Source organism: Diceros bicornis, chromosome 12 (assembly GCF_020826845.1).
Source record: "Diceros bicornis minor isolate mBicDic1 chromosome 12, mDicBic1.mat.cur, whole genome shotgun sequence".
NCBI classification, from domain to species: Eukaryota; Metazoa; Chordata; class Mammalia; order Perissodactyla; family Rhinocerotidae; genus Diceros; species Diceros bicornis.
In genome coordinates this window covers 19,224,800-19,250,786 of record NC_080751.1, presented here as the reverse complement: position 1 = coordinate 19,250,786, position 25,987 = coordinate 19,224,800, and the positions used below count along the sequence as shown (strand labels likewise).

At 43.1% G+C, this 25,987-nt stretch overlaps 1 protein-coding gene across 1 annotated transcript in view; it reads left to right on the top strand.

Moving 5' to 3' along the window:
• The window catches only part of ANTXR1 (ANTXR cell adhesion molecule 1), a 222,129-nt gene that overhangs the window by 107,989 nt on the left and 88,153 nt on the right, over positions 1-25,987 (top strand). The window contains exon 13 of the mRNA XM_058551049.1: positions 23,642-23,737. Coding sequence (XP_058407032.1) covers positions 23,642-23,737 — 96 coding nt within the window. The remainder of the gene's footprint in view (positions 1-23,641; positions 23,738-25,987) is intronic.

The window sequence follows — 25,987 nt, the reverse complement described above, 5'->3', positions numbered from 1 at the left end:
TCAAAATTATTGAACTAATTGGAGATTCCTCCCAGAGAGTTGGCTCCTCACTTCAGAGTCCCATTAGAATAAAAGAACTCTTCTGAGACAAGATGTATCCCTAGGAATACATGTTTGTCACTTGACCAAGTCCAGGTGGTTGAAAGGGGGCAGACACGATGGCCAAAATCATCCAGAGAAAGGAACTTATATTCAAATATAAAACTCCAATCTCCAACAAGGCCCTACACAGAAGCTCAAAATAAAAAAACTGAAGCCATCGCTGGGCAAAAGAGAGATGCAGGTGGAATGTGTGGTCATCCAGAATATGAAGTAAGGTCTTGGACGTGCATTTGTTTCTTGGGCAGCTGGTCTGGAGGACACGGTTTTTAGATCAAAAATGATCCCTTGGGTCTGAGTAAAGGGTTAGTCTTGTCAGTGCCAGTCACAGCCTGCCCAGTCCATCATCTGGAACCAAAAATAATTTTAAAATATGTAGTTGAGATTGTTCTTTTCTCGCTTTATTTGGTGCCCGTTTGGACAACTGTGTCACAAATTTTCAAGATCCACAATGAATAACTGTTGCCCCTGCCAGGAGCAGAAATTCCATGAAATTTTACAGGAAAGAGATTTTTCCATCCAAGAGCTAAAAGATTCCTATACAAATGGTAAACTTTGTTGAGCTCCATGACTATAGAAAATGGTCAGACATCCAAAGTCCTCTTTTACCAGCATATTTAAATACATCCCATCTCTATAGTCTTAACTGGCCTCCCTTTTCTTCCCCAACCTGTAGAAATGGGTTGAGAAAATCACTAATATGGTGCTTCTTTAAGGAAAATATCAAAAAGAAGTTTTTCCTTTTGAGAACAAAGCAAGCAAATTTTAGCACCTTAAAGAACTTTTCATGAAAGATTGTCTTCTTTTAGATAAACACCTTCAAATTCCATAATTTCCCAACCAAAGTGTACAAAAATCAGGGAATCATTCAACAAATACTTCTTGAATTCCTACTGTATCTCCAGTGCTCAATTTACATTTTACAAAGTTGCTATCCTTAGGAGCTTAAAATCCAGTTGGAGAAATGAGTCCAACGAGCTTAAAAAGCGTATGTAAGAAAGAACAAGATTGTGTGAGCCAGGTCTAAAAGCTATAGGATTTCAGAGAGGGGAAGGAGGAGCGAATCGAGGAAGAGTCATGAGGGCTTCATGAGGAGAAAACTGAAGTGGTGATTTGAAAAATGATAATTACAAGTGAAGAAGTTGTAAGAGGTGCTCCCCTAAAGAGAAACCAATCTGATCAAGAACTAGATATGTCCATGTGCATAGTTGTTCACAGTCCCTCCCAGGGACCATGACTCTTTTTTTCTTTTCCTTTCATTTTGTATCGATTTCTGGTGCCTTCTAATTTGGGGCCATTTCTCAGGTTGGCAACTACTCTCCTAGGATGTCCACTCCATACCCTTGATCACCCAGTCTGTAACAATGAGTCCCAGCTGATACTCTTCCCTATTAACCATGGTCAGGATTTGATTTGTATTGGTCTCCAGGTTGGAGAATCACCATCTTTGAAGAAAGGAAAGAGACCTAAAGCTAGACATAAGGTTCTAAAATCAACACTAAATCAATAGAGAACCCTCTCTTTCCTCCCTAATTTATATGAAAAACAGCCTGGCTACAAACAGCAACAAGGTCGAGTAAATTTGAGAGGACCCATGTCAAGTCACTGTTGAGAGAAATTCTTTTCGAATGAAAATAAAAATGCAACAAACAACCCTGAGGCATCAAAACAAGAACAACTCTCTATAGTTGGACTAGAATGGAAGAATTAAGAATACAAGATATTGAGTCGAAAATCCTAATTTCAAATGCCAGCCCTTCCACTTTCTAGGGTGATCTTGGGCAAGTTAGCCTGAGCCCATCTCAGAGCCTGTCTTGCCTGGTTGTTGTAGAGATTAAAGGTAAAGTATGTAAGGGGCTTGAGGTACATGGTAGTCTGTCAAAGAATGACAGCTGTTTATTAGTTTATTGACATTCTCTGTCCTTGCCAAGTAAAACTCTTATGGCCTGTCTCATTAAAAGATTTGCTGCTCGTGCCCTGTAGATTAGAAACAGGCGATGTTTCCCTGATTAAAAGTTATGCTTCCTTTCTAGTCCATGATAAGCCTGTATTCTAGGAATAGGCTGAGGGAAACTTTGAAAATGTTGCCTGCAGGATAACTAGAGGAAAAAAACAGTAAATTAGGTCCAGTGATAAGTTAAATGGGGTTAGGCTTCAGTTTCTTCACTATTTTTGAAAAAAGATTTTCTTAGTAAATGAATCAAGTAAAGAGTAACATAAAGAGAATATTTAGACTCTTTAGAAAAATGAATTAAAACAAATATTTACAAAAGTCGATGCATTATTACCACATAGAAAATTCCTATTATTGTTTAAAATATTCTATCGTGCCCAGCATATTTAAAGGCACTTTATCAGAGGAGGAACCATTTCATGCAGATGAGATCTGCAGCCTCAGAGAGAATTTCAGTGCAGACTGGATCCTCCAGTGTCTGCTGATAGCCACAACTCATTCTGGTTTTGGAGTATGATTTGATTTCTATGAGGATGAACATGGTGCCAACTTGTTTCCCAAGAATTTTGAAACCATTTTATCCTTCGGATTTTCATGAATTCAGACTGTTCTTTTCCAAAACTAGTGGTATTTTTCAACAGATATTTGTTTGAGAGAGACAGAAACACCAACAATGCACGGGAGACCCTCACCCACTACAAAGAATTATCCAGTCCAAAACGTCAGTCATACTGAGGTTGAGAAACATTAGAGTCAGAATTTCTTGAGTAGAGCTCAGGATTCTGCATTTTAATAAGCTTGCCAGGTGAATCTTAAACACACAAGACTCTTATCATTATACTTACCTGACAGTAATTGTCCTCCGAAGTTTGAAAAAAAATCATTAAAATCTATTTAAGCAAAATGATTTACTCTCTTGGTTCACTCCCAATCTGCTTCATTTAAGAATCCCAAGATTTTAAAATCAGAACCCTCTCTTTTATGTTCCTTCTTTTTGACAGTATTTTCTGGTATAAAAATAGAAATTTGCCAAATAGAATCATTTTAGCCCAGTATGACCAGTCTAGGGGCCTTCTCCCTTTTGTGTTATCAGACACAGACTGCAAAATTTTCTCTCCAAATGCTCCTTTTCCACATTCCAAGTCGTCCCTTCCTTCCCTCCTCTCACGCTAAGGCCTGGTGAGCCACAGACTTGCTGCTCATTGTTTCAGGAAGAGAGAGCCCAGTTAGCATCAGTATTGTTTTTAGCACTTCATGGCTCCAGATGTCTCAGAAAAGAGTGGGCCTCCAGCTCCCATCAGAGGTAGGTTGTAAGTTTGGAAACAACTGGCGATTTGGAGTAAAGAAAGCACAGACATTGGAGAGAATAATTGTCTCTCGTGCATAGTGTAGCCCATGTGCTTCTTGAGGAAAAACAAAGATTGTGTCTTGTTCACCATTGCAACCCAGCATCTGACACAATACCTGCCCATAATAATTACACAGTAAATAGTTGGTGATTGAGCGAGTGAATGAATAGACTCAATCAAAGGTCGTACTAAGATTGTGATGGCACCTGCTGGTAGGTGAGAAAGGGAGCAAGAATGAGGTAGGATTAGGAGAGGGGGATCTGATCTGGTGGGAGGATAGTCTTCAAACGCAGATGGCCAACAATCCAATATGCGCATCCAAGGAGCATGAGGAGCTTAAGCATGATTTAGGAGGGACAAATCTGCCAGCTGAGAAACTACAACCAGTGATCCCAGGCAGGGCACTAGTCAAAGACCTCTTCAGAACAGCACCAGCTCCACTAGGAGCAGACTTTTGTCGGGGGTGCAGACCTGGAGAAGAGGCCTAGAAATAGCTCATTCAACTGGATCAAATTCAGGGTGGGCCCCTAGTTCACGAGGGTCTACAGCACAAGGCTGGAAGCCAGGCAGAACCATAGAGACTGACAGAGAATCTAGGTAACTGCGTTTGCTAAGTCCAAGGAACACAAAGATATAATACATGGGAAACAACAAGTACTCCAAGGATTTGCAATTTAATGTGATAAATGCTTTAATAGAGAAATGAACAATGCCCAGCGATACCATGAAGTGGAGTGTCTGGGGAATCAAAGAAGCATTCACAGAAGAGATGATAAGTGAACTGGGTCACAAAGAAAGAGTAGGGATTTGCTAAGGGTATGGCCTGGGTAAAGGCATGTTTGGGCCAGTCTGGCTGTAATTCGTTGGGGTGAGGTATTAGGCGATAAGGTCAGAGACAAAACAGTTGTCTTGGGATCAGTTGGAAAAGCCTTCCTTATATGCCATATTTTGGAGTTTTTTGATATTTAATTAAAACATAATACATGATGCAGTTTTGATGTTAAATTTCAATCCTTGCTCATTCAGGAAATAAGCATCTTTCATCTTCAAAAAAAAAAGAATCTAGGTAATTACAGAAGAGCCGTGACTTGGGGAACATTGACATCGCCTAAGCTCACCGTGGAATATCAGAAACTTAAGCTATGGTAGCTCAGCTAATCCGGATGCTGCCAGGCAAGGCTGAGGGTGCACCAACTGCCTTGGGCAGGGCAGGCTCAGAAGGGAGTGTGCTGGAGCCCACAGATGAAGGCTACACTGGCTGCAGCTAAGAGAGGCTGCAGAGGGAGGGCAGGGACCACCTCCCAGCACTGTCTGCACAGTTCTGTCCTAGGCAACTTCCCGGGTCCATTTTGTAAGTCAGGTCAATTCTGTTACTATTGCTTTGAAGTAACTTGAGAAACTACAAATGCAGCCAGTTTTGTAGTCAGATGGCTATCTAGGTAAACAGACAGTTGGCATGGCTGCCCTTGCCAAAATTTCTTAAATTTCACCAGCCTGGTAGGGAATGAATCCAGTGGCCTGTGCTGAGTGGCAATCACGCCTTCCAACATAACAAAAAATTACTGCACTCTCTTCAGGAAAAGTAGAAATCAGAGAAGAATTTTTTCTTCTATTTCTTTTCCAAGGTAAGCAAAATAGTCCATCAATCAAAATAGGTAGCTATCTTTGGGATAGATAATTCATATCAGCAGCTATAAGCATGTGGGTCTCTTCATTAAGGAAAGAAAGGTAGAGAGGAGGTTGCTGGTGGTGAATGGGGCCTAAGATGAGGGCCAACATGTATTAAAATAGTACTGTGGGCAAATTGTTAGGGACTCAAAGAAGAATAGTCCGTCCTTGCCCTCCAGAAGCCTACAACAAGTTGCCAAGGCAGGATATTTACTCCAAGAGATAAATATTATACTTTGGGGCACAACCGGCAACTATCACACAGGTACCCAGAAATTCTCCCTCTGTTCCAAAGACTCATGTGCCTCCACTCAGGCCTTTGGATAAGTAAATTGCACACTTTAAGGCATGTCCACTTAATAGGCCTAGTGGATTACTTCCCAGTTACCCAAGAAGGTGTTCACCCCTTCCTGCAAAAGGGAGCTGGACAAATCATTCTAGAAATTCAGGGATAACATATAGTCAGCTCATGATTTACTCAGCCCAAAAACTCTATCCCATAAATATCCTTTTCCCAACAAGACTTTCCCCAAACTGTTTCTCATTTGTAGGAAAGACCACATGGAGAAGACAAGTCCCTTCCAAACATCCAATCGAGGAGGGCAGGACCAGGGCCCACAGCCTGACTTTCCCCTGTAGATTTCTTCACCCTAACATCAGTCCATTTCCGGTTCAGCTCACTCCCACACCTGCCTCTCTCCTTACTCATTTAGCCACTGTTGCTTCACAGAGCCTGGAAGAATAAGGGGAGACTGGATTGCAGGGGAAATAGGAGACTGGCCTTGAGGAGGGTTTAAATGACAGAAGATGGAGGCTGGGCAATGGGAAGCCATTCAAAGGAAGCACAAAGCAATATTTTTGGACAATTAATGTAGCATTTGTATGTTCCAGGTATATTAACAAAGTAGCATTAATTTGGATACCGCTGATCTATAAATTTGGTCATGCGGAAGGGGAATAGGTTCCAGTTTACTTTTCCATTATTTGTGCAGAAGGGAACTTTGTTTCAAGAGTCACCGATCCACAGCCTTGGGGCTACAAGTGATTCATTAGTGTTTCATACTCAACCCTTGAAAAAAGATGGCCTGTATGTTATTATTGCTGTAATTGTAGGTGATATGTCTTTTGAAAGATGTGGCTTAGCAAAACACAGGGGAAAGACTTAGCTGGAGAGAAAAGTGGGAACAAACATGGGCTTGGGGATCAGATTAATGTGCCTAAAATCCTGGTCCTTAAATAGCTGGCACAGGGCCTGGTACACAGTAGATACCCAATGTTAGTTTCCTTACACTGAAGTGTAGGCACTATAAGACTCAGCGCAGTGCTATGGTTTCCAAAGAGACTCTGACTTCTGGTTGAATTAACAGAAGTATTGTATCTAAGACTAAGGAAATGATGGAACCTCTCAACTTGGTGAAGGTAAAAATCTTCATTCGAGTCTTGTATTAAATGCCACAGACACTTCAAAGGAGAGCCTAGAGAAACTGAATATGTGAAAAATATTACCAAATATGCTAGATTATATAGAATAATCTATAGAATTGGGACTCTTTAGCCTGGAGACAGGAAGAAAGACTTGATGGCCATTTTCACTATTTGAAGACCTGTCCTGAGACAGGTGCGTCTGCTTTTATTGTATAGATTTAAGGAGTAGAATAGGCTGATAGACACAGTTTGTGGCTCAGTTTTTACAGACGTCTTTCTAATTGGCTGCTCCAGGTGGGAGTGAGTTCTCTGTTGTGGTTGTATGGAAGCACAGGCAATGTGACAACTTGGCAGAATTACGTAAATGCCGTTCATGCATCAGATAGGCAGTTGGACTAGAAAAGCTTTTCAGACTCCTTCCAACACTGAGAGTCTGTAATTCTAGAACTAAAAGTATGCTAGTGAAGAAGCAAGGTAAACATGATCAGTCCTATACAGTATAACAGATGAGTTTGGCTTTTATATTTTGAAAATAAATATGAGAGCCTTTTGCTGGTGACACTGGAGACAGCTTCTCTTCGTGTGATTCAGATTGGCCAACCTCCACCTAATACAAATGAGATTATTTTTCAGGCCAGAGTGTGCTGAACGCTCCTCCTGAGAACAATTTGTTTTCAAATAACCTCAAAAGACACCTTCTCATTTACAAACAATTGATATACTAGTTACAAATCATTCTCATCTATTTATCAGCTAGTCTCAGTAGAGCCATACATAATTCAAGGTCTTTTCTACAATGTCTTCGTATTTTTTTATTATTATTATTTTAACAAGATGACTTGTGGTTTCTTGTACTGTCATTAGGAAGGACAGAAGACCACGGGAATATCAGAATGCAGGACTCAGATGTCAAATGTTGTTTATGAACTGAAATAACAATAATTTGCCAACATTTCTATTTTGATAACTCTTTATACATAAAAATATCTTTTCAAGTATGTTTTGGAGGATTTGCACTGATTTGTTTTTCTTGGATGTTTCAGCAATTGACTTTCAATATTTTTATTTCAAAGTATTTTAAAGAATGTTTGCCCTAAGTTTGAAATTTCCTTGTTTTGAGAGTAAATGAGAAAAAAATGATTGCTCTGAATCTATGCCCTAGAAACTCGGCAATAAGTACATAGTAAGATGGTTACATTTATGTTTAGAAATAAAAGTTAAATCCAAATAATCTATAACCAAGATAAATGTAATAGACCAAACTCAACAGATAAAAAACACAGACTGACAGATTGTGTTTAAAAAATATCCCACTATATGCTATTTACAATAAAACATACATTCAATAAAATATATGGACATAGAAAGGTTGAAAATAAAAGTATGAGAAAAGTTATATCAGGCAAATATCAAAAGAAAACTAGTGTAGCTATATTAATATTAGATAAAGTAAACTTTATGGCAAAAAATAAAAAACCATTGTTAGTATAAAGAGGATCATTATATAATCTTAAAAGGAGGAGTTAACCTAGAAGGTATAATTCTAGTCTATACTTAATGACATATCCTCAGCATATATAAAGCAAAAATTGACAAAATTGCAAATAAAAATTGATAAATCCATAATCATAGGATGAGATTTAAGTACAGTTTTCTCAGTAATTAATAGATCGAGCAGCCAAAAGAATTAATAAAATATAAATGATTCGAATAATGCAATTAAACGTGATCTAGTAGACACACAATAAGGCTACTGCAAAACATTCTAAGTAGGGTCCAAAAAGTTTTGGTTTCATAAAATGTGGGTTATGCAATTATAAGATTAATGAAAAAAATACCATTATTTCATAAATTCTAAGACACACTTTTTTTCACGTTTTAACATCTCTGAAATTGGGATGTTTCAGATTATTAATAATGTATCATAATTTAATTGGCAGTGTTTTTCCCTAATGGCTCATAAAATATTGAGTCATCCTACAGCAGATGCAACTTAAATTCAATGAAATATTTCCCGTCAGTCTGTATGTACCAAAAGTAAAGATAATGAAATGTACGCAGAACAAAACTGATCAACCACTTCCTCCCCACCACTCACCCCTATCCGCAGTGGAAAATGAGAAATCTAGCCTTTCTCTTTTGGAGAGTGGGGGGATGGGCAGAGGGCAGGAGCTGATCACCAACCACATTACAGCCATCTTCATCATACAGCCAGGAGTGCTATTGCAGGGCTTAACTGTATATAGGAAAATCTCATATCTTTGGAAATTTCAAACAGACATCTAAATCTTTTGTAAGTCAAAGTAAAATCATAACGGAAATTAGGAAATACTTGAAACTAGTCAATTATGAAGATGCCACATAACAAAACTTGTGGAATGCAGCTGAAGTGGTTCTTAGAGGAAAATGTGTCACCTTAAATGTTTATATTAGAAAAGAAGAGAGTTGTTAAGTCAATTAGCCAAGCATTGAACTCAAGACCTTAGAGAAGAACAATAGAGTAGACCCCTCCAAAAAATAGAAAGACAAAAATAATAAAGTAAGAAAAGAACAGAAAGCGAGATAGAGAGACAACAAAGAAAACTATTAGTTGTGGGGAGAGGAGGTGACAAAGAAAAATAGACATGTATGCAAAGAACTGTGTTATCGCTGGTCAGTTCTGGATGGGGGGACGGGCCAAACTCACTGCTGTCACAGGTTCGGGGCAGTGCTGTAGTGACATCATTCGCCAAGGGAGCCAAGGCAACACATACAAATTGAGCTCATCCCTCAAGTTCAAGACTAGCTCAAGACTCCCAGGCCTTTCTTCTTACGGAAGCCTTTGTACACTAATGGATGTTATGAAATATTGTACAGTGTTTACATTTTTCTCTCCACCGTTCTTCTCATGAGCTAAAATTTGCCAGATGACTATGAAGCCCTCAATTTCTGAAGCTCTTTGTCCCTAGAGTGATCTTTTGTTCACTATGTTTTTTGAAGTCTATGATTCTGCTTTTTCTGGCCTCTCACTTCTTGGTATTATACATGTGTCTTCCATTCTAGATCTGCCCTCTTTAATTTGACAGTTTAAGCTTCTGGGTCCCCAGCTACAGACAACTAGGATTATATAATTTGTTTATAAAGTAAGAATTCCTAGTCGCTGAATAAGAACTTGAGAGAAAGTACATGCCCTAGGTACACAAGCTTTAGTGACTGACCACTGTGTTCCATTTATGCCTGCTTCTGGGTTATTGGGGCTGTTCCAAATGGTTGAGTCTTTCGGGTTGAGCATTCTGGATTAGCAAATCCAGTTGTGAGAGGCACAATAATAGGAAGAAGTGCACAATTTAAAGAAGACCCAAAAAGTGTGTGCATGTGGAGACACAGAGAGAGAGAGAGAGAAAAGGAGGAGAAGGAGGAAGAGGCGGAGAGGGAGGACAGATTAACAGTTTGGGAAATAGGACCACAAAGCAGAGAGGCCCTGAGCAACTCTCCTTTCTGCCAACACTAAAATAATTGCCAACTCTTTAAATGGTCCCAAATTGGCAAAATCAGTGGACTAGGCTATCTCAGAACCGGAGGAGACAGCAGCCGAACCCAGACATATTGTTCTGGTTTACAGTTTACAGCCACATTGCACTAAGTCCCAAGCTGCCCCAGGGTCCTTATGTGTCTCTTCTGATCGGGATATTATTTGGGACTGACGTGATTTTTTATTGTTTGCACTACCCAAAAGCAGGCAAACTCCTCGCTCTGCTCCCTGCAGAATGATAAAGTCCCACAAGGGTATATAAACACCTTTCCTTTTGCAAAGCAACCAGCTTCTCACCTATTTATTAAGGCACCAAGGAAATTCAAAGGTCAATGGTTTAATTTATATCTCTCCAAAAGCAGAGTCAGTCTGTGCCACAAGGAATACATAACTAGAATTCCTTTGCCATTACTGTGGTTGCTAGAACAGATGTTAGTTTAGTCAGTGCCCAAAGCAGTGGGCTTAATGTTTTGTTTCATTTTTTTTTAAATTAAAAAGCACTCGAATAAGTGACAACCAGAATAGTCCTGGATTTCTTTTACACACAGCCCAGCTTCAGGAAAACACTTCATTTGCAGGCAGAGGAAGTATGAAAGGTGCAGCTAAGGCAATTTTATTTTACCTGCGTTGCCCAAATTCGTGGACTTAGAAAAGGTATATGTAAAGCTCAAGGTTTTTGAGATTGTATATAAAAGGTGCAACGTCAACAAAAATAAATGTCTAACAAACGCTGCTTATAATAGAGTCCAATCTGGCAACCTCAGTTGACCTTTACCTCCTGGTCTTAAGATTTGTCAATGAACTGATCCCTAATAGATAAAAATGTTTGATGATGGGGGCCAGCCTGGGGGCATAGTGGTTAAGTTCACGTGCTCCGCTTTGGTGGCCTGAGGTTCGCTGGTTCAGATCCCAGGCATGGACCTACACACTGCTCATCAAGCCATGCTGTGGCAGCGTCCCACATACAAGAGAGAGGAAGATTGTCACAGATGTTAGCTCAGCGACAATCTTCCTCAAGAAAAAAGAGGAAGATTGGCAACAGATGTTATGTCAGGGCCAATCTTCCTCACCAAAAAAAAAGTTTGGTGATAATCAAACATTTGTATTTCATACTTCCTCTCTCTAAATAAAGTTATGTCTCTCCCTACTTATACACCTTTGATCACATTTCACTTTCCTTCTGGAGTGTCCTCTCCTCTCCACCTACCCAAATTTCACTGTGGCTGCCAGGCCTGCCAAGTGCTACCTGGACCTGCCCCAGGTTGCCTCACTGACCTTGGCAAGCCTTCTGAACTCCCTCTGCTCTGAGCTCAAGCACTGTGATTTGTAGCATCATTTAGAGTTTAAGTGCATATAACCTGTGCTGCTCTTTGACCAAGACCTGTGAATTAATTCTGACTTTCTTAACTGGACAGTGATAACATCTTCCAGGATTGGAGGCTGACTTTCTGTGTCACCTATTGCTGAGTGTGTGTTAGAAACTCAACAAAAAATGATTTGTTGGTTTCCTGATACCCTATTATGCAGTTTAGAGACATCGTTTTAGGGGCTCAATCATCATGGTCTCCACTGGTAAGCATCTATCTCTATGAGGCGCCACCCAAAACATAGGTATGGCTTCCACCTTTCAAGTTCATAGTCTAAAGCAACAGCTAACAGTATAGAGTAGGTATGCTTACTTACTGATAATAGGTAATAATAATGCTGACTAATATATGTAGGATGATCGATAAGACCAATTGAGCATATACATTAAACAATTAGCTCCATTAAAGGCAGGTAGACAAGTCCCTGTACCTAACAGAACAAAAAATGACAACGAGAAATTAGCCTTTCTCTTCCTATATTATAGTGTTGGGACATCACTAAGTAATTTTCTCTGTAATCCTATTTCAACAGCCCACTCACAGGAACTAAGGCATTCTGAGTACTAATGAGCTACATCTTGTCTGCATTATTCTCTAAAACCTGGTTTTGATTAACAAACTCTATGCATTTTATGGAGAGAAAGGAAAGTGCTGAATGCATCCATGATTTACTTATTGTCACCCTCACCATTGTGAGGGACATGAAATGTCTCTATTGGGTCAAGGTGACAAGAAGGCCAAGATGATGCTGGAAAACCTTGACACAGAATGTCATTCCACGGTAACAACCTCAAAGCTTGAGTTTGTAAGAGTGTGGTATCAATCTTCCCCTTAATCGCATACTAATGATGGCTTATCTATAGTAATACCTTCTGGTATTATTCATATAAGGCATAAAGTAATAAGAGTGTGGTATCAATCTTCCCCTTAATTGCATACTAGTGATGGCTTATCTATAATAATACCTTCTGGTATTATTCATATAAGGCATAAAGTAATAAGATTTATAGCAAACTAGAATTTACATATCCAAATGATTGCTGCTCCTTCAAAATATTTACCTTGGAAAACCATATACTTTCTCCAACAGCACTGTTATGATTCCAACTGTCTTCTGCACTCCTGCTCTGAAATTGCCATAACTTTGAAGGCACTGTGTTTGACTATCCTCAATAGGGGAATAAGGAAATGTCATCATCATTTGATATCAAAACAACCCCAAAAGTTGTGGGAACCAGATCTGGGGAATGGTAGGTTATCAAGCTGGGAACCTCCTTGGTGAAAAGCAAAGAACTAAAAAAGTATAAGATTTTCTTTTTATGGCCTCGAAATTGGTTTCAGAAACATTTCCAAGGGAGGAGTTTCAGAATTGCTTTGAGCAATGGCTGTATCATTGGAGAGTCTCCAGCGCCCGAAACACTAGTTTGGAGGGAATTAGATTCATGTGGATGTAAGGGTTCTGCTGTGTTCACTACACGAACAGCCTCATTACTTTATAGCCATGCTTTTTAAAAAGAGTTCCACAAGAGCTTAGGTAATTCTCACCTAATATTTTTTCTATACTGCCGACTTCGTGGGTTAAGGAATCCAGTGTCTTCAGTGTCTATCAATTTTATTGCCATTTCTAGCCTAGATTACCTCTCAGGTAGCAAGAATGAATCATAATGTTTGATTATGTTTTAGCCTCATTAATGTTTAATCAACTTTATGAGGGCTGTTAAACTTACCATCGGAAAACCCACTTGGGTTTCCCTTTTCTTGACACATGTATGGCAATCTGAGGGCCTGTGGTTCCCCAAATATGTAACCTGGGACCACCCACTAACACCATAGCTCCAGTCACAGCGGGAGATTGTTCACAGGAATCAAATTCATTTACCTAGGCCAAGCCTGGGCACATCACCAGGAACATGGCTTGGGCATAGAAGCAAGGGGTGAAGAGAAAGGGAGGCCATACTTATTGAAGGACGGCCACGTGCCAGGATCTTTACATACCTTATCTGATGTAAGTATTGAATCAATCCTGAGAAGTAGGAATTATCTCAATTTCATATATGTAGAGAAAAGGAAGTTTAAGAGAGGTTGCGTAGCTTATCTAAGGTCCACATATTAATAAGTGGAAAAATTAGGATTTAGATTATCTGTTGCTGATTCCAAAGCCCAAGCTCTTTGCAGTGAGGTTGGTGAGCTGTTTCCAGTGATGGGGCCATGAAGGGGGAGGTGAGCAGCTTTGGATGACATTGGCTCCCACTAGCTGTAGAAGGCTTTATCCTGCTAAATTCTCATTTCCCTCTATCTAATAAATACTTGAGTGATTATTAAGTCTTTCTATGTTTGAAACACTATACTACATCTCAAAGTTACAAAGATGAGTAAAGTCAGGTATTTGTCCTCCAGTTCAATGGGAGAGACAAGCACAGAATGATATAATTTCTACAATATACAGTAGATGCTAAGATAAAGATATAAATTGAGAGCACAGACTAGGAGTTCAGTGGTAGTATTTACTTGTCTGTGTTCCCCACTCAACTACAAGGTCTGTGATTGCAGAGACCTTGTCCATCTTTTATGCCAGTGCTTGTACGGGGCCCAGCACATAGTAGGTTTTCAATAAATACATAAGGTAAGAATTAACCAGAGAGTGCCTGAGCTAATAGTTGAAAGATGGAAAACAATTACCCAAGCAATGAAAGGAAGAAAGGGTGTTTCAAGGAGAAGGAGAACATGAGAGAATAGTGAGGTGTGTACAGGGAACTATATGTGATTTAGTTTTGTCAAAACACAAAGGGTAAGGAGGGTGGTGGTGAGGGAGGAGGCTGGAGAAATTTGAGAGGCCGGGTTGTGAAGGGCTTTGTGTGGGCTAAGGACCCTTTATCTAAGGGTCTGTAAATGGATTCTGGGCATTTGATGGACTCCCTGAAATTGTAATCAGAACTTGTGAGCTTGTGTGTAAATGCAAATGTGTGCTTTTCTGAGGAGAGGTGTGTTTCACTTTTATCAAATTCTCAACTGTTAAGGACTCTTGCAGGCAATGAAGAGTTGTTAAAGAGTTCATGCGGGCAGAGCTCTCAGAATAGCGCTTTAGATAGATAACTTAGATGCAGCTGTAGAGGATAGAGTTTGGGGAAGCAAGAATGGTGGTGGAGAAACCAGTGAAGAAATAACTGGAACTGTCCTGGAAAGAAATAATAGGATTCTAAACCTAATCACTGGTGTTGGAGATGGGGTAGACAGGGGCAGATTCAAGAAGTACGTAGGTGACCAAAGGAGCTAGGTGTACTGATGGAGGGTATGACATCAGGGAGGAGCGAGGGAGAGAAAGAAAATTGAGACTGACTTCCAGATTTCCAACGTGGATTGAGGAGTAGTTCCATTGAATGAGGCGACAGGACAAGCAGATTTGAAGGGGAAAACAATGAGCTCAGTTTGAACTATTGAGTGTGAGGTGTCAATAGGACCTACCAGACAATTGAATGACCCTGACTGTGACCCTGAAGCGTGAGGAGAGATCTAGGCTAGAGATAACGATTTAAGTCATCAATATCTAGACTCGAGTTTAAACTATGAAAGGAAATGAGACAGCCCCTGAAGAGTGTTAGAAAGAAAAAGAGCAAGAGACCAAGAGTGCATCCGTGGGTTGCACAACATTGTAAATGTCCTGAATGCCACTGAATTGTACACTTCAAAATGGTTAACATGGGGGGTCTGGCCCAGTGGCATAGTGGTTAAGTTCATGCTCTCTGCTTTGGCAGCCCGGGGTTCGCGGTTTCGGATCACAGGTGCAGACTTATGTACCACTCATCAAGCCATGCTGCGGTGGTGTCCCACATATAAAATAGAGGAAGCTTGGTGCAGATTTTGACTCAGCAACAGTCTTCCTCAAGCAAAAAGAGGATTGGCAACAGATGTTAGCTCAGGGACAGTCTTCCTCACACACACACAAAAAAATGGTTAACATGGCAAATTTTATGTGTTTATATTTTTTTACCATAATTTTACTTTTTTTTTTTCTGGGGAAGATTGGCCCTGAGCTAACATCTGTTGCCAATCCTCCTCTTTTTCCTTTTTCTCCCCAAAGTCCCAGTACATAGCTGTATATCCTAGTTGTAGGTCCATCTAGCTCTTCTATGTGGGACACCACCTCAGCATGGCTTGATGAGCAGTGAATAGGTCCACGCCCAGGATCCAAGCCAGTGAACCCCAGGCTGCCGAAGCAGAACATGCAAACTTAACCACTACGCCACCAGGCTGGCCCCTATCATAATTTTAAAAAGTGAAAAAAAAAAAAGTAGACATACACTTCAGGCAAAATAAAAAGTATATACCTTCCTAAAAAATGGATCCATGGGACGTGCTGACATTTAAAAGACTGAATATAAGAAGAAGCCCATGAAGAAGGTGGACAAGGAATAATGAGAGCTAGGAAGAAGGAGGTTCAGGAGAGTACCATCACAGAAGCCAAAGGGATAGAATTCCAATCAGAACTTCTCAGCAGCAATAAAATGACTTAAATTTCATCTTCCAAAATAAAACTTGCCCATGCTCCTCCAGTTTTGTCTGGGCAGGAAACAGAGCTCATACCAGCTGCTGAGGATGGTTCTAAATTCCACTTCAGAGCACTGGAATGTGACACCTCCAGAGTGCCAGCCCCTGCCCTGGGAGGGAGGAAGGCAGCCTGGAGTGGAGGGGGGAGCAGCAGAGGCTTGGTGCAGAGCCCACCAAGCCTCCCTCCACCAGGGGGCTGACACTACTCTGACTGCTCACAGGGTCTCCCATCTGACCAGGACAAGTCAACACGTCCCTAGTTCCTTAATCTCTGTACGTTTCCGTCTCACAAGGATGGCCTCTTTGGTATTTAGAGCAAGCAGGTTGCCATGAGATCACAAGGTCACAGACCAGAGCTGCCCCTCGTGAAAGGGTCTCTTTCCCTAGAGGGCTTTCCGACAGTGCTTCAAAGACAACCTCACTCAACACCAGAGAGAGACAGACGGGGCAGAGGCAGCGGGAGGGGAAGAGGGGGGACCACTGGGGAGCCTCACGCCATACCAGCCCCACCTTGTCGCGTCCTGGAGTGCCCTGTGGCATCATCATTTACCAGCTGAATCCAGGGAAACAGCATTGCCAGCTTTTGAGAAGCTCTAATGGATCATCAGCTATTTTTCTGTCATATTTTTGGCAGAGTTTGGCTAATAGTCCTTCAATGTGGCAGAATACACCTGCTAATTCATTCTTTCCTGTTAAATGTGTAAAAGATAGCCTAGTCTAACCATGTGAAAGAGTCTGAGTATCTTCAGTAATTCAGTGTTAATCTGCAAAACCTAGCATAGACTGTAGACCTATGGCAAACCCACCACCAGTCAGGGAGTGCTCTCATAACCCCTGTGTTAATAATTCATGTACACTGCTGTTGTCAGATGTAACTGTTACAACTACCAGGGCCCATCCTGGGGTAAGTTAAATAAGAGATATGGGAGGGGTCACTGTAGTGGGGGCAATAAAGCATGTGAACAAACAGAAATGAGACCCCAAAAAATGATATATGGAAACCTCAGTATTGCCTTTATTACTGTGGGCTGGAGACTGTAGCTGAGTGTGGCAGCAAATGGGCTGGAAACTGAAACCCAGAATTAAACAGATTTACCAGCTTCGTCCTGGGCGTGGGGCCCACCAGGAAGACTCACAGCCGGGGGCAGAGTTGCCGGGAAGCGGAGAAGTTTAAGTTTCAGGGATCTGCACTTGAACGAGTCCATCTAAGACCCTAAATATTTTGTATTTATATTTTTTATGTTCTTTTTGTTGAAGAGGCTCCCCTCCCCCCAAATTGCATCAGGCCCCTCTTCCAAAACCAGCTTGCATGGAGCAAAAGAGGACAGCCTCTGCTCCCTGTGGGCAGCGCGCTGGGAGAGAAAGGGAAGAGCAGATCCCCGCGTGCTCGGTTTGCTCTCACCTTGTTACTGAATGAGTGAGGGGGAAGAGAAAGGCCTACAGCTGCACACACGGGTGGAAAGATATGCAGGAGTGGGGAAGAACGCTCCTGCCTTAACTGAGACAGTTATCCAGGCCGCACTGAAGACGCTTCATTGGCTACATAATAACCCCAGGCCTGGGCATCAGGCGGATCCCGGTCCAAACTCAACTTTGAGATGGAGGATTTCACAGTGTTTTAAAGTGGAGCTTCCCTCAGTCTCCCAGCAATTCCTCTCAGTTTTATTCCCCTCCCTTTACTATGGCAACGCAAACAAAACAGAAAGGGGCAGCAAGGCCCGTGCTCGATTGTCCAGAGGCCTGCCTCTCTCCTGTCACACCGCAAATGGGCCCAGACAAGACCCCTCGCCCCCACGCCATGCGCCAGAAATCCAGAATTTCCTAAAAACCTACCAGTATGAGATGCTTTCATCATTCAAGTTTCCAAATCTGTACCCTTAAAAACAATGCCTCCTTGTCTTAAAAAGAGATGCCCTCATTCCATGAGCTGGGAACAGAAGGAATTAAAGAAAGCCAGGATGCAGGAATTCGGCCTTTCGAGCCAGGCAGCCTTCAGGGAAGGTCATCTAACAACTGCCCGGAGGAAGGAGAGGCCTGAGTGCATCCTGCCCTCGTGTTTAATATTCCGTGGCTGGGTGCTCAACAGCGGGCCTCTGTGTGAGCATGTTATACTTCAGCATTTGACGAGGGGAAAAAAGGCATTAAACTCTTCACTGAAAAACACAGACGATCCCCCCACCTGGAAGATGCACCGCCTTAGGCTGCTTGCCTTACCACCAGCCTCCTTTCAGCTCTAGCCACCACCCCAGAGCCCCCTCACCTCCAGCCAAAACTTTTTTGAATTAAAGGGCCATGTTGATTTTTTAAAACTTTATTTTCACTTTTTTAAATAAAATAAGAATTTGATTTGTGCTGATATTTAGTTTGTCGGGACAATAACAATGGTAGGAATCAATCTTTGGCTATTGATCTGCTGTTTTTTTTACCTCTGAAATCTCTGTCGAATGTTTCTGGTGAATGACATGCAGGGGCTGCCCCGCAAGGGCAGGGGTCAGAGACTGAGAGTCTGCTGGGCAAGTCAGTGTGTGCTCTCACTTCGTGTAGTAAAATCAGGTCTGTGCAGGGCCCCACTTCAGGCCCTCTGCCCCAGTGAGGACACTCAGACAGAGAGCCTGGAGTGTGGGTCTCTGCTTCCAGATCTCGAGGCTGGCTCGTGCTGAACTGGTGAGTTCTCGGAAGCCACCTGCCCCCTGCCAGCTAGCCACCCAAGACAGGGCTGAGCAGGCACAGTTCATCAGAGGGGCCGCTGACCTAAATGGCCCCTCCCACCCCACCCCATGGTGGTGACCATATGGGCCTGGGGGTCTCTCCAGTCCTGGCCACCCTTTGCCCAGGTGGAGAGGGAGAAAGCAGGGGCCCAGCCCACATGGTCCTGAGTCAGGCTGAGAGCAGCGGTCAGCCCATGACCCTCCTGGGCTCTGATCCAAAAGAAGCTTTCAGGAGCAGGTGGCGGTTAGCACAGAGTTTGCCAACAGACAGTGGAACACAGGAGGGCAGGTTGGAGGCCAAAGCCCAAGGAGGCAAGGCAGTCTGCACCAGAGCAGAATGCAGCACAGAGCGGAGCCAGGTTCTGGGGTCCCAGGCTATGCTGTGTGGACTCTGGAACATTCCACATGTCTCTCAGCCACTAGCAGAGCCTGCTTCTTAGCACCCAAGGGGGTTTTTCATCTTGGGACTTGAAGATGCAAAAGGACTGGTTTGGAATAACTTAATTTCATGAACAAAGCAAATACCGTTCACTACACAGTACAGATGTATACGTATTTCTATACTACATACTGATGTATATCCAACAGATAACAGAGCCCTCCTTACATTAGTTTTCAATCCTTCTTCACAAGGTTATTGATTGAAACTCCAAGCCAAGCTTATGTTTAAGGGGAAGGCAGGTTCCTCTGTGGTCCTGTCCCTTTCCGACTTCACTCTGAAACACGCTTTCTCCCATGCAACACGCTGATCCACACTGGGCCAATAGGTGAACTTCCTTCCATCAGAGTGGATGCAGCCATTACAAACACAATCTCAATCTCTCCTGCAGCTGCTTCAAGTTCAATCTTTAAAGTACAGATATTTCTTAAGTGAATTTTTATAAATCTGACATTATAGTGTAGTGGTTAAGTGGGAGGGGGCAAGGTTCTAAAATCAGACTATGAGGGTTCAAATTCCAGTTTTGCAACATTAAAATTGTAGGCATATAAATATAAATATGTCTGTAAGTGGTATGTGGAGGGTCTTGGGTAAGTTACATACCTTCACTGCGTCTCCATTTTCCTTACCTGCGAGAGAGGGTAACAGTCCCTACAACAAGGCAGCTATAACAAGGCTTATTTAATTAAATGAGATGATGCATATACAGCACTTAGCGTAGTGCAGGGAATGTAAATAGCACACAATAATTGTTAGCTATTGTTAGTGAAATTAGTACTGAACATATCCATGAAAACACAAGAGTTCTGGAAGGATTGACCCTGTAAAATGTCATCCTAAAAGAATTGGGCAGCAGCCCTCCACCTGGGCCTTTGACTCTGTCTTTCCCTCCTCGGGTCCATACTCTACAGTGTCGACAATGTTTGCTTCCCAAGAAACAAATCGGATCACAGTGCCCCCAGGTTAAAGCCAGCAAGGGTCCCCTTTGACTCAGGATAGAAGCCACACTGCTGGGCTTCATTTGCATGGCCTCTCACAGTAGGGACCCCCGCTCCCTTCCCCACCACTGCGTGCACTTCGTGCTTGCCTTCCTGTGCAGGAATGCCAACCTCTCCTGGCCCTGCGGGGTGAGCGCTCCAGTGTCACCTCCTCTATGAAGTGCTAGTTCCCAGGCATTCGCTTCTTAGCACTTGCTGAGAGCAATAGCCTGCCAGTTAAATCTGTAAGCTGGGGGACTAAACTGACCAGCTTTAAATTTTTGTTTCTCCCTGTGACCTGGGGCAAGTTTCTTCACCTGTCCTTGCCTCGGTATTTTTATCCGTAAAATGGGAAAAATATTATTGAATTCATAAAGTTAATGAAAATTAAATGAGCTAACATATGGAAAGCATGTTAGTACATAGAAACAACAGTCCCCAGCACACAGTAAGTGCTCAATACATATTAGCTGTACTAGTAACAATTATCTTTATCATCATCGTTAGTATTATTTCACCAGAATGTAAGCTCTTTAAATATAGAGACTGTCAATTTTGTTCACTGCTTGGCGCATTGAAGGTGCTCAGTGTACAGCTGTTGAATGACACACAGCTGCCTGCATGTGGTTAATTGTTTACACATCTCCCTCAACAAACGGTGAGCACCTCGGTTCTGTCTAATTAATCCTGTATCCCTGAGGTCTGCTCAATGGGCACAAAACAGATGCTCAATAAACCTCTGCTGAATGAATAATACACGAATGAACCTCTGAGGTTGCATGCACATTTTATGCTCTGGTAAAACATTAATTCAGATCTAAGTTTATCAAAAATTCATGCCCTTTGTTTGACGGTAACTCGTCTGCACTGGGTATATAATGGTTGCTGGAAAATCTTAAAAAGCAAGCGGTGCATTTAGGGGCTTTATCTGGGGACTGTCTCCAGAGCAGGAGAAAGTTCCTCCAGGAGCTCCTGCCCCTGTTCTTTCCACTCCCCCAGTGCCCCTCGCTGACCCTTGCCCCTTCCTGAGTCCACTACAGCCAGGGAGAACTGTGGCTCATAAGGGGCACAGCAAGGCTGGCTGGAGAAAGGCTGGACATAGCTCTGTCCTAACCCAGGAAGTCGTCTCCCCGGGTAGAAGCCTCCTCTCCCTACTTGTGGTTCAGGTCCCTCACCTTCCCCGCCTCACAGGAAACCTTCTCCCTCTTCCTGAAGGAAGTAAAAACATTTCCCTGCAATATATAAGCCTCTCTGCTTCAGTTCCTCCATCTAAAGTGAAAAATAAAATCAGGAGTGGGGAGATGGAGAATAATGTGAATAAATGTAGTCTGTAGTCTACTAAGTTATTACTCAGTACTAAAAGATCACTGTTGAATGAGCCTCTCGGTAACCAAAGCCACTTATTCCAAGTGCAGGCAGATTTCTGATCTGAAATGCCCACCGTGTTTGCCATCATGGGCAAATGGAGGCAGGGTGAGTTACAGCTCAATGTTTGACATAACTTTCATCCCAATTGCCCGGCCAGGTCTGCTTACATCTGATAGCTCATTCTACCCTCACGACAATGCAAGGAGACCAGGGAGGTTTAGTATCTCCATTGTATGGGCATGGAATGTAGAGACTGAGAGATCGAGAGAGTTGTCCTCGACTAACAATAAGTTTGGAAAACACATGATTTCTTTGTGTCATCACGAGAACATCACTCTGCTGTAGCTCATGCATAAATCTTTTGGGTCCAGAAGCGTCCTCTCTACCACAGCCATGTCCATCATCTGTGCTCTCTCCCTACCCACTGCCCAGCCCCGCACCTGTACTGTGAGGCTGCAGCTCCCTCCCTTGGGGCTGTCTGGCATTCCCAAGCCTTGGCTTGGTGGGGGCCGGGGTGTTTAGTTCCCTGGCTTTTTGGTCAAAGACATTCCAGGAAGTAAGAGCTGCCTTTAAACAGCTTCCAGTAGCCCCCGCTGAGCACTCAGAGTGGGAGTGAGTGAAGTCCCAGCTCTGCCATTAACCTGCTGTGTTACCCTGAACAGGCCTCCCTACCTCCCTCCTCTGTAAAGCAGGGAACTTCGAGAATCTGATTGTGCTGTGAATGGTCCCCCCCGAAGACACATGCATGAAAGATCATGGGTGTCATTTCAACAGGGCCACAGGCTTCCATCCACACGAGCCCATCTGTGTACCCTGTAGGTCCACTGACTCTGAGTAAGAACCTGTGGGCCAGGTGAGCTCTGACACGAAAGTGGGGAGCCCCCAGTGCACATTGTTAAAGAACAACTTCAGTAGTCTTATTTTCTCACTATGAAATATTAAAAAAAAAGAAAATACAAATTTTTTAAAAAAAAGAAAGTTACCATAAACCCACTACCAGAAAAACCACTGTTAATATTTTAGTAAATGTCCCTCAGTCTGTCTGTCTCACTCTCGACATATATACATAAATCCACTCATATCAGGAACGTTTTCTCATGTTGTTTAAACATTATTTGAAAACATAATGTCTACATAGTAATTGATTGCATGGTAGTTCTATAATGTATTATTAGCCATTCCTTAATTGTTAAACATTTAGGTTGTTTTCCTTATTATTATTAATTATTATTATTATTATTATTATTATTGTTATTATCTGTGCAAGCATGCCTGATTATTTTCTTGGGCTAAAAGTGGAATTGCCAGCTTTACTCAGAAAGAGTACCTATGACAATTAATACCTATGACAATTTGTCCCTTGCCCCCACCCCCAAAACTTGTACCCATTTGCACTCTCAGTAGCTGGAGGGGCAGGAGGGTGGTGAGGGGGACTTAAATCTGCTTCCTGAACCAGCAGCCCCAGAATACTGACACCCACTGGGATCTCTGTTTGCTAAAAGTTAACAGCCATCTCAGGCCACAGCAGCCGTGTCTGTTTTCAGGACTGGCCTAGGCATGTTTGAAATGGGTATGATTTGTCTTGGGTCACTTGATCTGACAGCACCACTGACTCAGCCGCCACACCCCTCCCCTCCCAGGTTCAGCAGCGGCTGCCTCACCCTCCACTCCCCAGAATCTGTCCGCCCTTTGTCACATCCCATCAGCAGGCTCTAGACTTTGCCTCATGAATCTGTAACATGCATCTATGTGAACGGGTTCAGGGAAGCAGGCTGAATCCTGAGTAGAATTGTCCTGAGTCCAGCCCAGGTGGTGGCAGGAACAGCAGACCCAGGGGGCGGGAGGCTGTCACAGGCAGCGGGTGATGGTCCAGAGGCAGATGGGCAGTGGTAGGCCATCTCAGTGCCCAGTTGCATGGGCAGCCTGCTCCGTGTCTTGCAGGGTTGGTTGTTCAGAATGTTGTTCAAAGAGAAGAGCGGGACCTCGCTGAAAAGATGAATCCATTTCTTGTGAGAATTGGCTACATCAAGTGTGTTGCCCAGAATGCTGGGCAGAGTTTCAGCCATTTGCTTGGCAAACTGTGCTCTTCTCTGTGCCTTAAATCTGCATATTGGTGATGGGGTACAGGGAGGGGGAGACCACAGGTATTGCCATGCTCCAGCCTGAGCTCACGCGCTGGTGGCACACATGGCCTGCCCCATTGCTGACCGCCCTCTTTCTTGGCCCTGCAGTCCGACGGCTCCATCCTGGCAATCGCCCTGCTGATCCTGTTCTTGCTCCTGGCCCTGGCTCTGCTCTGGTGGTTCTGGCCCCTCTGCTGCACCGTGGTAAGTGCCCCCAGCTCCTCCTCCTCGCCTCGGGCCTCTGGCTGCTCAAAGCAAACCTGTGACACAAGGCTAACAGGACCACGAGGAGGAAGAGAGCAACAAAAAACTGTGCAAAGATTGAGGACAGATCTTGCATTTTTTATGCAATTTATACAAAATTGGCAAAAACTAACATGATCAATGGAAGCACAAGTCATTAGTGAGATTGCCAATGGGCACACCCTTTGAGTGGGACAGCTGGGGAGGTGCTTAGGAAGGATCCACAGAATATTGTAAATGATGAGTGTTATTTGACATGTAAAAAATACATAAGCGTGGGTATGTATGGTGTGCATGCACACACACACAGTTGTTGAGGTGCACCAGTTGATACTCTTCCAAGACCACCCTGGTCTTAGTAACTAGTCTGCTCATCTGGGAGAGTGCCTTGGGCCTCTTTATTTTTAATAATAAAGAGTGGCACCTACCTTTATTTCATTACTTTTAGCTAACATTTATAGGACGCACCTACTGTGTGCCCAGCACTGATCTAAGCACTTGGGCTACAAGATCAATAAGAACCTGCCTTCTAGCATTATGCACAATAGCCAAGACTTGGAAGCAACCTAGGTGCCCATCACGGGATGAATGGATAAATAAAATGTGGTATATATACACAATGGAATACTACTCAGCCATAAGAAACCATGAAATCCAGCCATTTGTGACAACATGGATGGACCTTGAGGGTATTATGCTAAGCGAAACAAGTCAGAGGGAGAAGGTCAAATTCCATATGATCTCACTCATAAGTAGAAGATAAAAACAACAGCAAACATACACATAGAGACAGAGATTGGATTGGTGGTTACCAGAGGGGACGGGGGGAGGGGGGAGGGCGAAAGGGATGATTAGGCACGTGTGTGGAGATGGATTGTAATTAGTCTTTGGGTAGTGAACATGATGTAACCTATGCAGAAATAGAAATATAATAATGTACACCTGAAATTTATATCATGTCATGAACCAATGTTACTGCAATAAAAAAATAATAACAAAAATAAAAAAGAATCTGCCTTCTCCCCATCATCACCTTGAGCCACCACATAGCCCCGGCCAGTGTCTCCCCAGAGAGCTTACGGCCTGGGATAACCTGCCATCGCCTGCTGTGCCCACATGGTACGTGCATGGTTATCGACTTCTATTCCCTGGCCCTGGACTAGGAAAAGCCCAAACAAAGTAATATCCGAGAGAAGAAAAAACACTAGCTCTCACATGTCTCGTTCTAGCACGTGCCCTGCCTTTGTGCAGAATCAGAAGGTGCTCTGTAACGCCCTGGGGAGTTTGAAGTGAGTGCCGCTCTGCTGCCATGGCGTCTTCCCTTCCCTGTGTCTTAGTTCTTCCGTGGAGGGTCCCGCAGGGGGAAACAGACAGTGAGCCTTTCCAGGCCAGAGCTTGTCTTCATTTTATCTCTAGAACTCCCATATTTAGCACACAATGCAAGGGGACTCACATCTGTGTGTAGAGCTGAGCTGAACAAAAACTGAAGACTCATAGAGCACTGGACTCAAAAAGGAGGGGGAAATGGCTTTGGTAAATGAAGGAGGTGAGAAACTCGGCCAGGATGTGGATCCATGCGGCAGACACTTCTGGAAAGAAAGAGGCTCTTGCACCATCAAAAGCCTCTGGGCATTCAGGGAAAGAGAGGACTTGCAGCAGACAAGAATGTGTGTGTGCGGGGAGGGACCCAGGACAGGTGCAATCTCAGGCCAGTTAGTGCAATCCAGACTGGACAGATGTCGCTAAGATTTTAAACAGATTCTTACCACAGTAGCCCCAAGAGCTAAATGTTGTTTTAAATACTAAAGGCTGCACAGCCATTTTATTCTGAGGGTAAAAACACCCCATGAGTCAGCCAGAGTGCTGTCTATGGTGATTCAAAAATGAGCATATTTTCAAGTCTGGAATTCGGGGGGGATGAACCTTGCAGTGGGCTCTTAAAGAAGGAGGTCGCCAGGGTGGTGGTGGTGGCAGCAGGCAGCGAACACCAGGGCTTCTACTGTAGTAGGCATCACTCTTGTTCACCCAGTCCCTTTGATTATTAAAAACAGTTACCTCTGGGTAGGGACAGCTAGGAACAATTGAACAGCCAAGCAGTGTTCCACCACTCACTAGCTGTGTGATCTCGGGCAAGTTACTTAACCTCTCTGTGCCCCAGTTTCCTCATTTGTATAATGAGGACAATAAGAGCACTGACCTCAGAGATAGATG